Here is a 12,146-nt window from a genome sequence, read left to right on the forward strand (position 1 = left end):
TGACAGGAGGGTGGATTCAGGTGGGTTCGGGCTCTGCTCCCAGGGAACAAGGACAGGACAAGGGGACACGGCCTCAAACTGAGCCAGGGGAGGTTTAGGCCGGACATTAAAAGAATTTCTTCACAGAAATGATGATCAGACACAGGAATAGGCTGCCGAGGAATGCGGTGCAGTCACCGTTCCTAGGCTTGTTTAAGAAAAGCCTGGCCATGGCACTGAGGCCGCCGGCTCAGCTGACGCGGCAGTGCCCGGTCACAGGCCGGATCTGTGATCTCAGAGCCCGCTCCCGACCCAAATGACGCCGCGACTCCGTAATTCCGTAATTCCGTGTCCCCGTCCCGCCGGGCCCGCCCCGTTGGCGCTGAGTGACAGCGGCGGGGCCGCTCCGGGCGGGGCCGGGCCGGACCCGCAGCTCGGCGGCCCCTCAGGTAAGGCCGGGCGGGCCGGGGGGGCCCGGCGTGTCCCAGCCCGGGGTGGGGCTGTGCGGGGGCTGCGGGTGGGGAACGGCGGCCTGGGCTCGGCATTCGCCTGTTCTGAGCTCCCTCGAGCGGGGCCCGCGGCGCTTCTCTGTCCCTTCTGTCCTCCGTGTGGCAGATCCTGCCCTGGCAGCCCGGTGGGTTCGTCCCCTCAGAGCCCCCCGGGTCCCCAGAGTTCTGTGGTGCCGAGTTCTGCAGAGACCCGGGTCAGTGGATGTGCTCGGGCGGTGTCCGGGGAAAAGCAGCGTGAGAAGGCCTTGGAAAAAACCCAAACCACCCGTTATTTATTATTTATTGGGAGCATGCAGTTAAGGAATTAGAATAATGTAATTATAGATTATTAATCGTGTAAAATTCAGAAGTAGAGACTTGATTTCACTTGGGAGGGCTTCAATCCATACTTGTCCCTCCCCAGAAGGGGAATTTATGGGCTCTGTCTAATTTGGCAGCTGGGGCTCCCATGAACAAAACAGTGCCTGTCCTTTGGTCCCTCAGGTTCAGCTGGAAGAAAACCCCCATCAGGTGGATCTGAGGTAATCTGTAGCCTTTGGGTCTGTGTTTGCTTAAAGGAGAATTACATCTCTGGAATGTCAGTTTGGTCTTAGCAGAACTCAAAGGCTGAGTTTTAATTTTGAGAGACACACAAGTTTGGTGTAACATTTGATTGCATGCAAGTCAAGAATCCTAGAATCACAGGGTGGTTTGGGTTGGAAGGGACCTTAAAGCTCATCTCATTCCAACCCCCTGCCGTGGACAGCACCTTTCACCTGCCCAGGTTGTTCCAAGCCCTGTCCATCCTGGCCTTGGACACTTCCAGGAATGGGGCAGCCACAAATCCCATTCCATTGTTGCAGTGGTATTCAGATGCTTGTTATATCATAGTGCTTATATTCACTAGGATATTTATGTATTCTGAGTATTAAGATGGATTTATTGCTTGCAAATACAGTGTTTTCCAGCTGAATTTCAGTGGTTATTAAGTCCCAGAGGATTGCTGAAAAATGGGAACCTAAAGGGAATTGTGAGGAAGATTGGTACAGCCCACAGGCAGGATTTGATTGAGCAATATCTGGTCTTGTGGTTAAATTGTGGTATTGAGCAAAAAGTGGGGAATATTAGCATGAAATTTTAGGTCAGTTACAGACAGAGAAGTTCTGTGTGAGGGTTCTTACAGGGATCTTGCTTTGAGTAGATATCTGAGTTTTAAACAAGAAGTTGTTTGAGAAGAACTGGGGAAGGGGAACACAAGCCAATACAATGTGAAATTATGTGTCATATTTTGTCAGATAAGGGCATAATAAGGACTGTTAGATGAGAAACACCTGTCATAGCTAGGAGTATTCAAAGTCCTCGAGTCTTATGATCGGAATTAGAATCACTGGATGGTTCAGGTCAGAAGGGACCTTAAAGGTCATCTTGTTCCAACCCCCTGCCATGGACAGGAACACCTTCCACTAGACCAGGTTGCTCAGAGCCCTGTCCAACCTTGAGCACTTCCATGGATGGGGCAGCCACAGCTTCCCTGGAGCTGTTCCAGGGCCTCACTCCCCTCACAGTAAATAATCTCTTTCTAATATCTAATGTAACCCTGCCTTCTGTCAGTTTGAAGCCATTCCCCCCTGTCCTGTCACTGCATGCTTTTGGAAAATATATCTTAGAGTGTATAAATACATAAGGAATATTTTAGCTGCTCATTCTTAAAACTAAGTTATGACTTTGACAACTTCTGTCTCTGCTCAACAGATGCCATGATGTCTCAGAAGACGGGACAGACACCATCCAGCACAGCCATGAGCAGTTATTGGAAAACCCTGGGAATTTTCTTACTCTTTCTTCAAAGTGCTCTGTCTCTGCAGCCAGCCCAGCCCGGGGTGCTGCTGGTGTCCTTCGATGGGTTTCGGTGGGATTACATCTACAGAGTGCCCACTCCCAATTTCCACTCTGCCATGAGGAGTGGGGTGCACGTCAGGCAGGTCACCAACGTGTTCATAACGAAGACCTACCCCAACCACTACACCCTGGTGACCGGGCTCTACGCTGAGAGCCACGGCATCGTCGCCAACGAGATGTACGACCCTGAACTGAATGAAACCTTCTCCCTGAACAAAATGAACACCCACAACCCCAAGTTCTGGGAAGAGGCCACCCCGATATGGGTGACGAACCAGAGGGAAGGACACAAGTCTGGTGCTGCTATGTGGCCCGGAACAGATGTGAAGATACACGGAGTCCTGCCTACACATTACATGCCCTACAATGAATCTGTTCCCTTTGAAGAAAGGGTAGCAAAGCTCATTGGCTGGTTTACATCAGAGGAACCCATAAACTTTGGTCTCCTGTACTGGGAACAGCCTGATGAGTTGGGCCACTTTCTGGGCCCAGAAAACCCACGCATGGGAGCGGTCATCAGTGACATTGACAGAAAACTGGGATATCTCATTTCTGAACTGAAGAAGGCGAAGCTGTGGGATGTGATAAATGTCATAGTCACGAGTGATCACGGAATGTCACAGTCGTCCTCAGAAAGGCTCATTGAGCTTGATCAGTACGTGAGCAGAGAGCTCTATGAAGTCATTGACCACTCCCCTGCAGTCGCCATTTTGCCAAAAGAAGGTAGGAGCTACAGCAGTAACATTCCCTGAGGAGGTACTTGAGTATCCAAGTTTTATAGACTGGGTTGGTGGTAGCAGCATTGATGGCAGTAGGACATCAGCCTTGAACAAGGAGAACTTGCAAGATCCCTTTGTTCTTTCTGCAGGCTCTGTCAAAAGCCTGGATTAACTTCCAGAAAAGAAAAGGGAACAAATCTGTTTGCTGTTGACTAATGTTGCTAAGGATCCTTTTAGTCCTTGTGAGAAGTAGGATAATCTAATGGCATTATCAAGGCTGAATGGTGCTCTAGATAGATAACACCTGCATGTTACCTATCTTGCCTTTCATCAAGATGCTGAAGCCATAGTGGAAGAATTATATTTCTAACTCAAACAGTAAACTGAGAGCAGATGGGGATGTTTGATAAAAAGAAAGTCTGTGTTTGCTATTTGATTAGCTGCCAGCTATTGTAGTTCACTTGAGTTTTTTTCCCCCTGTCTTGCTGAACAGCCAGCCAGTTACATTCATACCATTTTTACTGAGATAAAGATGGGCAAGGAACAGTGCTGGAACTGAAATCTGAACTCTGGTTGCAGTCACCAAAGAGTTGCTGAGGTGGCAGGTGTATGTTTAGTGTCACTAATGCATCTGCTCCTTATTTTGATGATCAAGTACTGTAAACTGCCTAGAAAATAACATACCTTCCTACAAAAAAAAAAAAAAAAGGTGCTAATTTGGAAGCTGAATTTCAAGGTGGACTTCTGGAAAGGTGTTTTTTAAGAATTCTGTAACATTTGCATCACTAATAGAACTCTGTATTTAATGCCCAAGCAGGGAGAGTATTTTGCAGAATTAAGTGAGCTTTAAGTGCATGAACAAATATGACTTGTCGGTTTTAATTTGAAGAATACTCCAGACTGAGATGTGAGTCTGCCCAACCTGAGGTCTCTGCTGCCTGGGCACAGTCAGGCCCTGTAGCTGAGTGCTGTTTCTCTCTGGTGATAAAACAGCCAAGTTTGGGAGCTTCATCCCCACAGAGGTTGCCCAAGATGTTCTCATTAGCAAATAAAGAAGCTGTAAAAGTAAACTTGCTGAAACCTCCCTAATGCAGTAAATGAGATCTTTAAGATGTATAACTTGATCCTCCTATCTGCTAAATGCTGAAAAGAAACAATATCTCTGCTGCAATTAGATGACAGAATAGTAAAAAAGCCATTTCAGTGGATTTCAGAAACAGCTTGGATTTGATTTTGCTCAGAGATTCGGGTATTTATTACACTACCAATAAACAAGAATCATTTTTTAGCACAGCTAAAATTCTTTCCTTCAGTGGTACCAGATGTGATTTTTATTATAGAACAATGAGTTTCACTGTCAGTTCAGGTACAAGCTAATATATGCTTAAATACATAACACTGATTCTTCACCTGTTATTCAGTTTGTCTTTCTTAAACCAAGGGAATGGTAAAACTTAGTGAGGTTGAGAAAAAGTTCAAATACTTAAAAATGAAGCAATTTCTTTTAACTGTTTGTTGTGTCTATTGCTTCCCCAGGAGATGGATTAAAGCTGTTATTTAACCATGCTGGTGTATTAGTGTGTGTGGGGAGCGAATTAGATGTTCACAAAGAAGGTGATGTTGGTGATGCTGGCCTTTTTCTTGCATTTAATACATTCATTCAAATAATTAGGGTAAAATTAAGTTTGTTATATTTGGGGCTTCTCCTCTCTGCCATCCCATATAGAAAGCTGGCGTAGCAAAATTAACTTTATTACTAATATAGTCCTAGAAATGCTACATTAGTGTCCTTCTTCTTGTTACTGTAACTGTCTCTGATACCTTTGCTTTTGCTGTCTCATCTTGACCTTTGTTTTGTTTCATAACTTGGTGATTCTTTTTTTGGTGCCAGTTTGTGATAAGAAACATTAATGTGTTTCCTTCAGAATGTATACATTAATGTATTTTCCTTCAGAATTTCCATACTGGATTCTAGGTGCTGAGGGGGAAAATGAAGATGGTTTCTTTAGAAACATTGGCCACTTTCTCCCAAACTTTTTTCACTGATATCCATTCAAAACTCCATGGAAACTGGAAATGGCAGTCTGAAAGGGGCCTGCAGACACACTGTGCATTCAGCTGCATGTGCCACACAAATACTTAACCTCAATCACGGAGCTGAGGGATTTGGGGTGTGACAGGACTCTGTTGTGTGCACTCCATGGCTCTCAGTAGGAACCTGGCCTTAAGTGGAGGCAGGGAATGAAGAAATTTGGTCAGATGTCAGTTCCTGAACTTGCTTTTGTGTTCCTGGCTGTCTGTTCTGGTTCCTCCATTCTCTGCACTGGTGCTCCAGCCAGCTTCACCAGCTGGTTGTGGCTCTTCAGTGGCTTTTACTCAAGCTTTTACTCAAGCTCAAAAACTGGAAAGAGGCAAATAAAGAATTGGGGTGGAAAATGCCTATTTATTCAGTGTTAGTAGAGCTCTTGAGGGTTTGTGCTCACTGTGACTAGGGAAGGGAAAGGAGCAAGCACTGGGAATACAGAGGAGTAGCTCATGCTGTTGGCTGTTATTGAATAATAAAGGAAAGCAACAAACTACTTTAAAATAAATGAAAAGTGTCACTTGTCACAGCCAGCTAGGTGACAGAATTTGGCCTGAGTGCAGCCATTACCTCACAAACAGGTTTAGGAGCTGTTTTCTTGCTTCCAGGCTTTGCACGGAGCTAGGAGGGTTTGGTTCCTTTTCCAGGAGACAACTGAATGCTTTCTAACTCATTCCCGTGAGAAGCTTACATGCTGATAACTGTGAAATGAGAGATTTTTCTAAAATTAGCAAGGCAGTTATTGCTTGGGAACAGGCTGTGAAGTCAGGTGCTGAGGAGGATCTTTCTGTGACTGAGGCTCTGGATTTCTCACAGGAACTTCTGTGCACACACTGTTGTCTCTTACAGTTATAATTCACTGCTGGGGAAGTTGCATTTTGCCCTCTTCTTTCAGCTGTATTTTAACTAGTGATGAGTTCAGTAAACACACTGGTATGTTTATTTTTTGTCTTTTGTCTCTTTTATTTGTTTGAAGGCAAACTGGATGAAGTATATGAAGCTTTGGCCAACGCTCATCCCAACATGACTGTATATAAAAAGGAGCAGATTCCAGATAGATTTCATTACAAACACAACAGTAAAATTCAGCCCATCTTAGCAGTGGCTGATAAAGGATGGGAGATTGTACAAAACAAGACTGATGGTTTTCTACGTAAGTATTCTGTCTTTATAGCATTTTGCTGTATCTTCCAAGGCAGGGACCTTATGTGGTACTTTTTTTCTCTCCAGTATCATCAACCAATGTTCATTTCTTTTTTTTTTTAAGGCTGGGAGGGAAAACTAAAGTGTACGAAATTTGTAATTTTTTCCCCTGATGGGATGGGAAGCACTCTACTGTTAGGGGAGGAGGATCTGCACTTACTATGTCTTTAAACATTAAACTTACTGAGATAAGATCAATCACATGTTTTAGTGGCTCCATACTTGAGGTCTTTCTGGATGTAGCAAACCCACAAGCACTTCCTGAGAGATTAAAAAAGAAAGCTGTAGCTGAATGTGTTGAGTAGAAGGTGAACAGGGTTGATTTATCATGTCTTACTTATTTACTGGAGAAAGGATTGTAAAATACAAGGACATTTTCTGAAATTTCTCAGCTTGTGTGGGTGCTACACATGGAGTAACCTCATTCTATTGCTACAAAAGCATCTTTGTATATTGTGTTACTGCACACCAGTGATTCCATTTGCCTTGGAGGAAAAAAGGCATTCTAGATGATTTGGAGGAATAAAACCCCCAACACTTTCAAATTCCTCACCTTGCAGTTTTGAGATTTATTATAGGTAGCGTGGAGACAGTGAACTGTAACTTCTTGGCAACCTAAAATACAGGTGTCAGATGGTCACTTGTTACTGACCCATTTCTAATGGAGAACCTTTTGAACTTTGCTGCTGGTTATGAACCTGAAGAGTGTTTACAGCAGGATTTAACAAGATTTTCAGTAGCTGCTGAGAGCACCTTCTCGTGCCTGTGTGTTTGATACATTCCCAGTTTTTAATGCCACTGTCAGGAGTGGGCACTGGACACCCACCAATGAGTTCTTCCTTGTTGAAGAGTTAATGGTGCACAAAATTGGACAAAATGTCAAAGTTTCTCATTGGAGTCACATGGATAGTCTGACTCTACATGTTTGGGTTTTTTTAATTTCTTCTAAGAGATCTGGACCAGTTGCAAAGTTGAGGTTTTTCCTTGAGGAAAATCAAGGAAGTTTGGATGTACACAGTGTGCAATTGACAATGGTGTTATTGCCATATGAGCTTACTTTTCCCCCCCTCTTTGTTAAATAGTGCTCTCCATTGTGGGTTTTTTAGGTATTTTCTCTTTGTAGTTCTGAGATTTGGTATTTGCTAGGAGACATTTGTGCTGTCAGTCAAAACAATTCTTCTGAATCTCTCTAAGAATGGCTGTGCCTTTTCTGCATTCTGATAATTCTAGGAAAATGTTTTGCAACTTTGAGATATTGACCTTCATCTGTCTTTTATTTCTAGTTGGTAATCATGGATATGACAACGCTGTACCAGAAATGCATCCCATTTTCCTGGCAGTTGGGCCTGCTTTCAGAAAGAATGTCACCAAACAATTCATGAATGCTACGGACTTGTACCCCTTACTGTGCCATCTGCTTGGCATCAACCCACTGCCCAACAATGGTTCCTTCAGTGCTGTGAAGGATATTCTTGCTGAGGAAGTTCCTGGAGCCCGTGGGGCAGATTCCTACTCCACTGTTGTCGGAGTCTTCCTGGGCAGCTTGCTTGTTTTGGTTTTTACTGCAGTGTTTGTTAAGCATTTTGTCCTTGCCCAAGCGAATTCCATGCAAATCCGACACACTGAGGCTGCCCAGCCACTGCTGCAAGATTAATAACACCTGGGATTATTTCCTCTTTGAGGCTTAACATAAGCCTGTACAAAGAAAATAAACAATGGAGGTGGATCAGCATGAATATGTGGAGTGAAAGGAGATGGGTGCTGATCCACTGGTACTCTGGGGCATGTACAGACCAGGGATGGAGAAGAGAGCATGTTCCTGTTTCACCCTGCAGCCACTTCATCTTCCAGGGCTTGAAGATATCCCAGGTAAACCTGGGAAGCTCTGTGTGTGTAGACCTGTAGTGACAATAGACCTTAAATAACTTATTATGGCTATTTTTAGGGAAATAACATCAACTGGGGTGCACTTCACAGACTATTAAATGGTGTTTTCATTTCCCACCCTTTTTTTGTTTTATTCTTTGAGGGGTTTTTTTTGAGCCTCTTTGATTTTAACAAATCACTAAATGGTACTAAATTTCTTTGTTAATATTTTTCTTCCCTGCCCAAGGAAGCATTTGCATGAATCACCATTCCAGATAACTTGGTGAGTTAAATCTGCAGGAAAGAACATTATTCAGCTAGATCATGAAGTGCTAGGTGTCTAAGTTTGGAGTTACATCTATTTCTTCAAATTACTGTGTTAACTGTAGCCCCAAAATACAAAATTTAAGTGGTTTTGCCTTTAGCAATCAGCATTAAACTGCTTGATTCTTAATGTTTTAAAATGTTAAGTAAATATAGGTTTTTACCACTTTAAATATCATTTCAGGTAAATGTAGGCCTTTACTTCTATTTCCTATACACTGCAGTAAATTTTCTAGGAGTTTCCATGCAGCTGGCGGGATAGAGACATATAAAAGCACCACACCTGTGTATCCAAATGAAGTATTTTCTATTTCTATGGTCCTAAAGGAGGTGAACAAGTTAAGGAACAAGGATGCTCAGCTGGTTTCAGAGTGTTGTCAGGCTTGTCCCTGGTCTGCTACTGGAGATTCTGAGTTTGACTTGTGCTTTATCTGCTCTGTCTGGGTGGGCCTGGAATGATCAGGATTACACAGTTTAAGGGGCAGCTGTATAAATCTCAAGCCATATATGTTCTTAAATCTGAAAAAGCACACTTTAATAATAATAATAATAATAAAAAAGGGTGTAAGACTGGAGTTTATTTTTCCAGAGAAAAACCTCTGTCAGGGAAAAATATTAATTCTGAGTCAACAGAGGTACGTATTCTCATTCTTTTGTGTGTGGCAATAAATCTACTTGCTAGTGTAGTTGTGGGTTTTTTTGTGAGCTCACCTAAATGGTGAGAATCTGCTGACTAAAGTTTGTATGAAAAATGTTCTTAAGAGAGAAAAGTTGTCTATTGTCAGACTTCTCCCCTTCTCCCTGTGAGATGATAGTATTTCTCAGCACTTTGTGGCTGAGTACAATGCCTGAAGGAGAAATAAACTGAAAATTAGTGCAGAAGTAGCAGACTGGGTATTTTCAAATGCAATTTATGTGTGTATCCACAGCCCCCAGCAGAGGGCAAGGATGGGAACACCTCGGCTTTGGATGAGCTCTGCCAAACCAAGGGTGTGACTGACAGTACTGCAAGGGGAGGGCTGGGGTACAAAATCCCTTTTGCTGGGTTGAATTCCAGACTTGGTGAAGATCTGTTGTGATGGCAGGGACACTTGCTTAGCACCAAACTGCCTTGCAGACAGATGTGGACATTTCCAGAGGCCACATTTGGGTGCAGCGAACGCTTCAGAGGGAAGGCAATGAAAAATGCAGGTCTGTTGAAAGCCCTTGATTTGGGGGATGTAGATGAAATCCTGTGGACTCCAGCTGACTCAGTGCTGTTTCTGTGCTGTGAACTGCCTGGTTTCCCTGCATTGCCATTTTCCTAAGAAAGCACTGAAGGAAAAGGCCTGTAAGGCTGATTCTTAGTGCAGCTGGCCATCAGCTGTGCCTGAAGGTGGATTTGCTGGCACAGGTAAAACTGATGCTGCAGGGGCTCCAGCTGAACCAAACACCAGTAACAAGTTCACAGCAGTTTTCAGAGACTGGGCAAGTCTGAGCACAAAACCCAAACCTCTGAGTTGTTACTTATCCCTTCCCTATCCACCTCCCAAAAAGTGGATGGCACACTGCAAACTGATGCACTGAGTCCACCTTTTCTTGCTCATGTGCAGCTTAAAAATGAATTGTAGCACAAATGTATTGTGTGTTTAAAGGAAGATCTGCAGGCTTTGACAAGGCAATAATAGTGACAATTGTCATAATAAGGCCATAACCCTCACCTGTCGCTTCTGCACTTAACATGTTGCTTTAATAGAAATTCTTCTCATTGCAGTAATTTCATAGCAGTGATTGTGGCAGATGTAAAAATAACTGAGTTGTAATCTCAGAGCTTTTCCTTAAACCCCACTTTAATTGTGGCAAGTGTAGTTCTATCATCAGCCAAAGCAACCCTTGATTTTAAGGAAGGGGCGAAGTTTGTCAGTGTTGATCAGTCATTTGGGACTTAGATTTATCTGCCCAAATATGCAACAAGGACAGAGCAGTAGGTTTTCCCCAACAAAGGGTCTGGGAACAATAACACTCAGACCAGGCTGGGGACATGAATGTGAAAATTGTTGATGTCATTGTTCTGTAATGCACTGTGAGGCCCTTCTTCGAGGAGGGCAAAATAAAACTTTGTAAAAAAAATAATGAAGAGAATCTTGTAGCATTTGGGTGTTTCAGATTAGGGTCAAACATTTCCTTTATTCTTAGATGTATTTGCAGGTACTTCTTGGGTAGTTCCTTGCTAGGACATTTGCCCAACTGTTTTAAGTTACTGGGTGTGAGCTTAATGAAATTGAAAGCACAGATCATGTCTGGAGATAAACAGCAACTTTTTCTCTGATGTGACATTTTGTCAGACACCTTTTTGGGTGGGGGTGACATGGGATTTGGTTTCTGTGTATATGATACTTTCTATGATGTACAAACAAGTTTATTGGAAAGAGAATTTGAGTACACTGTGTACTGCTTGTAACTTAAACTTGGAAACTAAGAATGATGCATGATCTGTTTCATTACTGACCTGTGGAGCATACAGATGTCAAATGTTTTCTTTGTCTCTTCTCATTTGGAAACACTGAAGCTAAAATACATCTTTGCTATGATGCTGTCAGGCATGGAGTGCTGGCTTCATTTAAAACACTTCTGGAAAACAAACTTGAACTGGGGAGAAATCACTGGGGGAGAATGGATTCAACTTGTATGCATCCCAAATATTCCTTGGACTCTGCAAAGTGTATGCCTTTGTTAAAAATAACTGGAAGTGTGATAGAACTTTCGAGTTTTAGGTCACAGTTCTTATATAACAGACTTCTTGTTTCCCACCTTGTTGTCATATATGGAAAAAACAGCTACTGGTTACCAATAGTGGGAAACCAGTTTCTTTTACTAAAAGAAAAATCTTCTGGACTTTCTTGGCCAAGAGCTCAAGAGCTGCAGTAATGCTGCTACAAGAAATACAGCTGTAAAAAACAAACAAACAAACAACAACAACAAAAACAAACAGAAAAACAAGAAAAACCCCAAACAAACAAACAACTCCCCCAAAACAAAACAAAAAACCACACCAAACCAGAAAACTCAGATTCATTAAATCAGTTAGGTTGGAAAAGATCTTTAAGATCATTATCCCAGAACTGCCAAGCCTGTTGTAAGATGAAATGTTGTGCAAAATGACTTTTCATACAACATAGAATAGTTTGGGTTGGAGGGGACCTTAAACATCAGCTCATTTCAACCCCCCTGCCCCCCTGAGCTCTTTCAGAAGTGTGAACAGCACCATCTTGACCTGCATGTGGGAGGACAAATGTGTAGTGGTTGGGTCCTGTTGCTTTGTGAAATGGAAATTTAACAGGCTTTCTTCCCAGTCTTCTTCCCTGCTGAAATAATACCATGGATGTTGTGTTTACCATATCTATGCTGCTGTGCAAACCTTTGATGGCAGGTCTGCCCTACAGTAAAGGTGATATAACCATTTATTAGATAGTAAACTACAAAAAACTGTTGCAAGCACATGAAAATGATAAATTCAATAGTGGTATCAGCCTTTCCATAATGAAATCCCAATATGAATCCTATGAACAAACCTCCATTACTGAGTTTTTGCAATAAAATATGTTA

The 12,146-nt window shown here is 42.8% G+C and overlaps 1 protein-coding gene across 1 annotated transcript; it reads left to right on the forward strand.

Annotated features, from left to right (window-relative positions):
* The first annotated feature begins 355 nt into the window (after positions 1 to 355).
* ENPP5 (ectonucleotide pyrophosphatase/phosphodiesterase family member 5) lies at positions 356 to 11,139 on the forward strand. The gene is made up of 4 exons (XM_083857618.1): positions 356 to 428; positions 2,220 to 3,089; positions 6,145 to 6,321; positions 7,655 to 11,139. Exons 2-4 carry the CDS (start codon positions 2,225 to 2,227, stop codon positions 8,023 to 8,025), a joined length of 1,413 nt encoding a protein of 470 aa, XP_083713744.1. The 5' UTR covers positions 356 to 428; positions 2,220 to 2,224; the 3' UTR covers positions 8,026 to 11,139.
* Positions 11,140 to 12,146: the final 1,007 nt, after the last annotated feature.

Source organism: Zosterops lateralis, assembly GCF_965231275.1.
Source record: "Zosterops lateralis genome assembly, chromosome: 3".
Lineage (NCBI taxonomy): Eukaryota > Metazoa > Chordata > Aves > Passeriformes > Zosteropidae > Zosterops > Zosterops lateralis.

Excerpts from the sequence above, each read along its gene's own strand:
- ENPP5 (XM_083857618.1), top strand. The coding sequence starts at position 2,225 with ATGATGTCTCAGAAGACGGGACAGACACCATCCAGCACAGCCATGAGC. Across the intron at positions 3,090-6,144 it reads CGCCATTTTGCCAAAAGAAG|GCAAACTGGATGAAGTATAT; the intron begins GTAGGAGCTACA and ends ATTTGTTTGAAG. Across the intron at positions 6,322-7,654 it reads CAAGACTGATGGTTTTCTAC|TTGGTAATCATGGATATGAC; the intron begins GTAAGTATTCTG and ends TTTTATTTCTAG.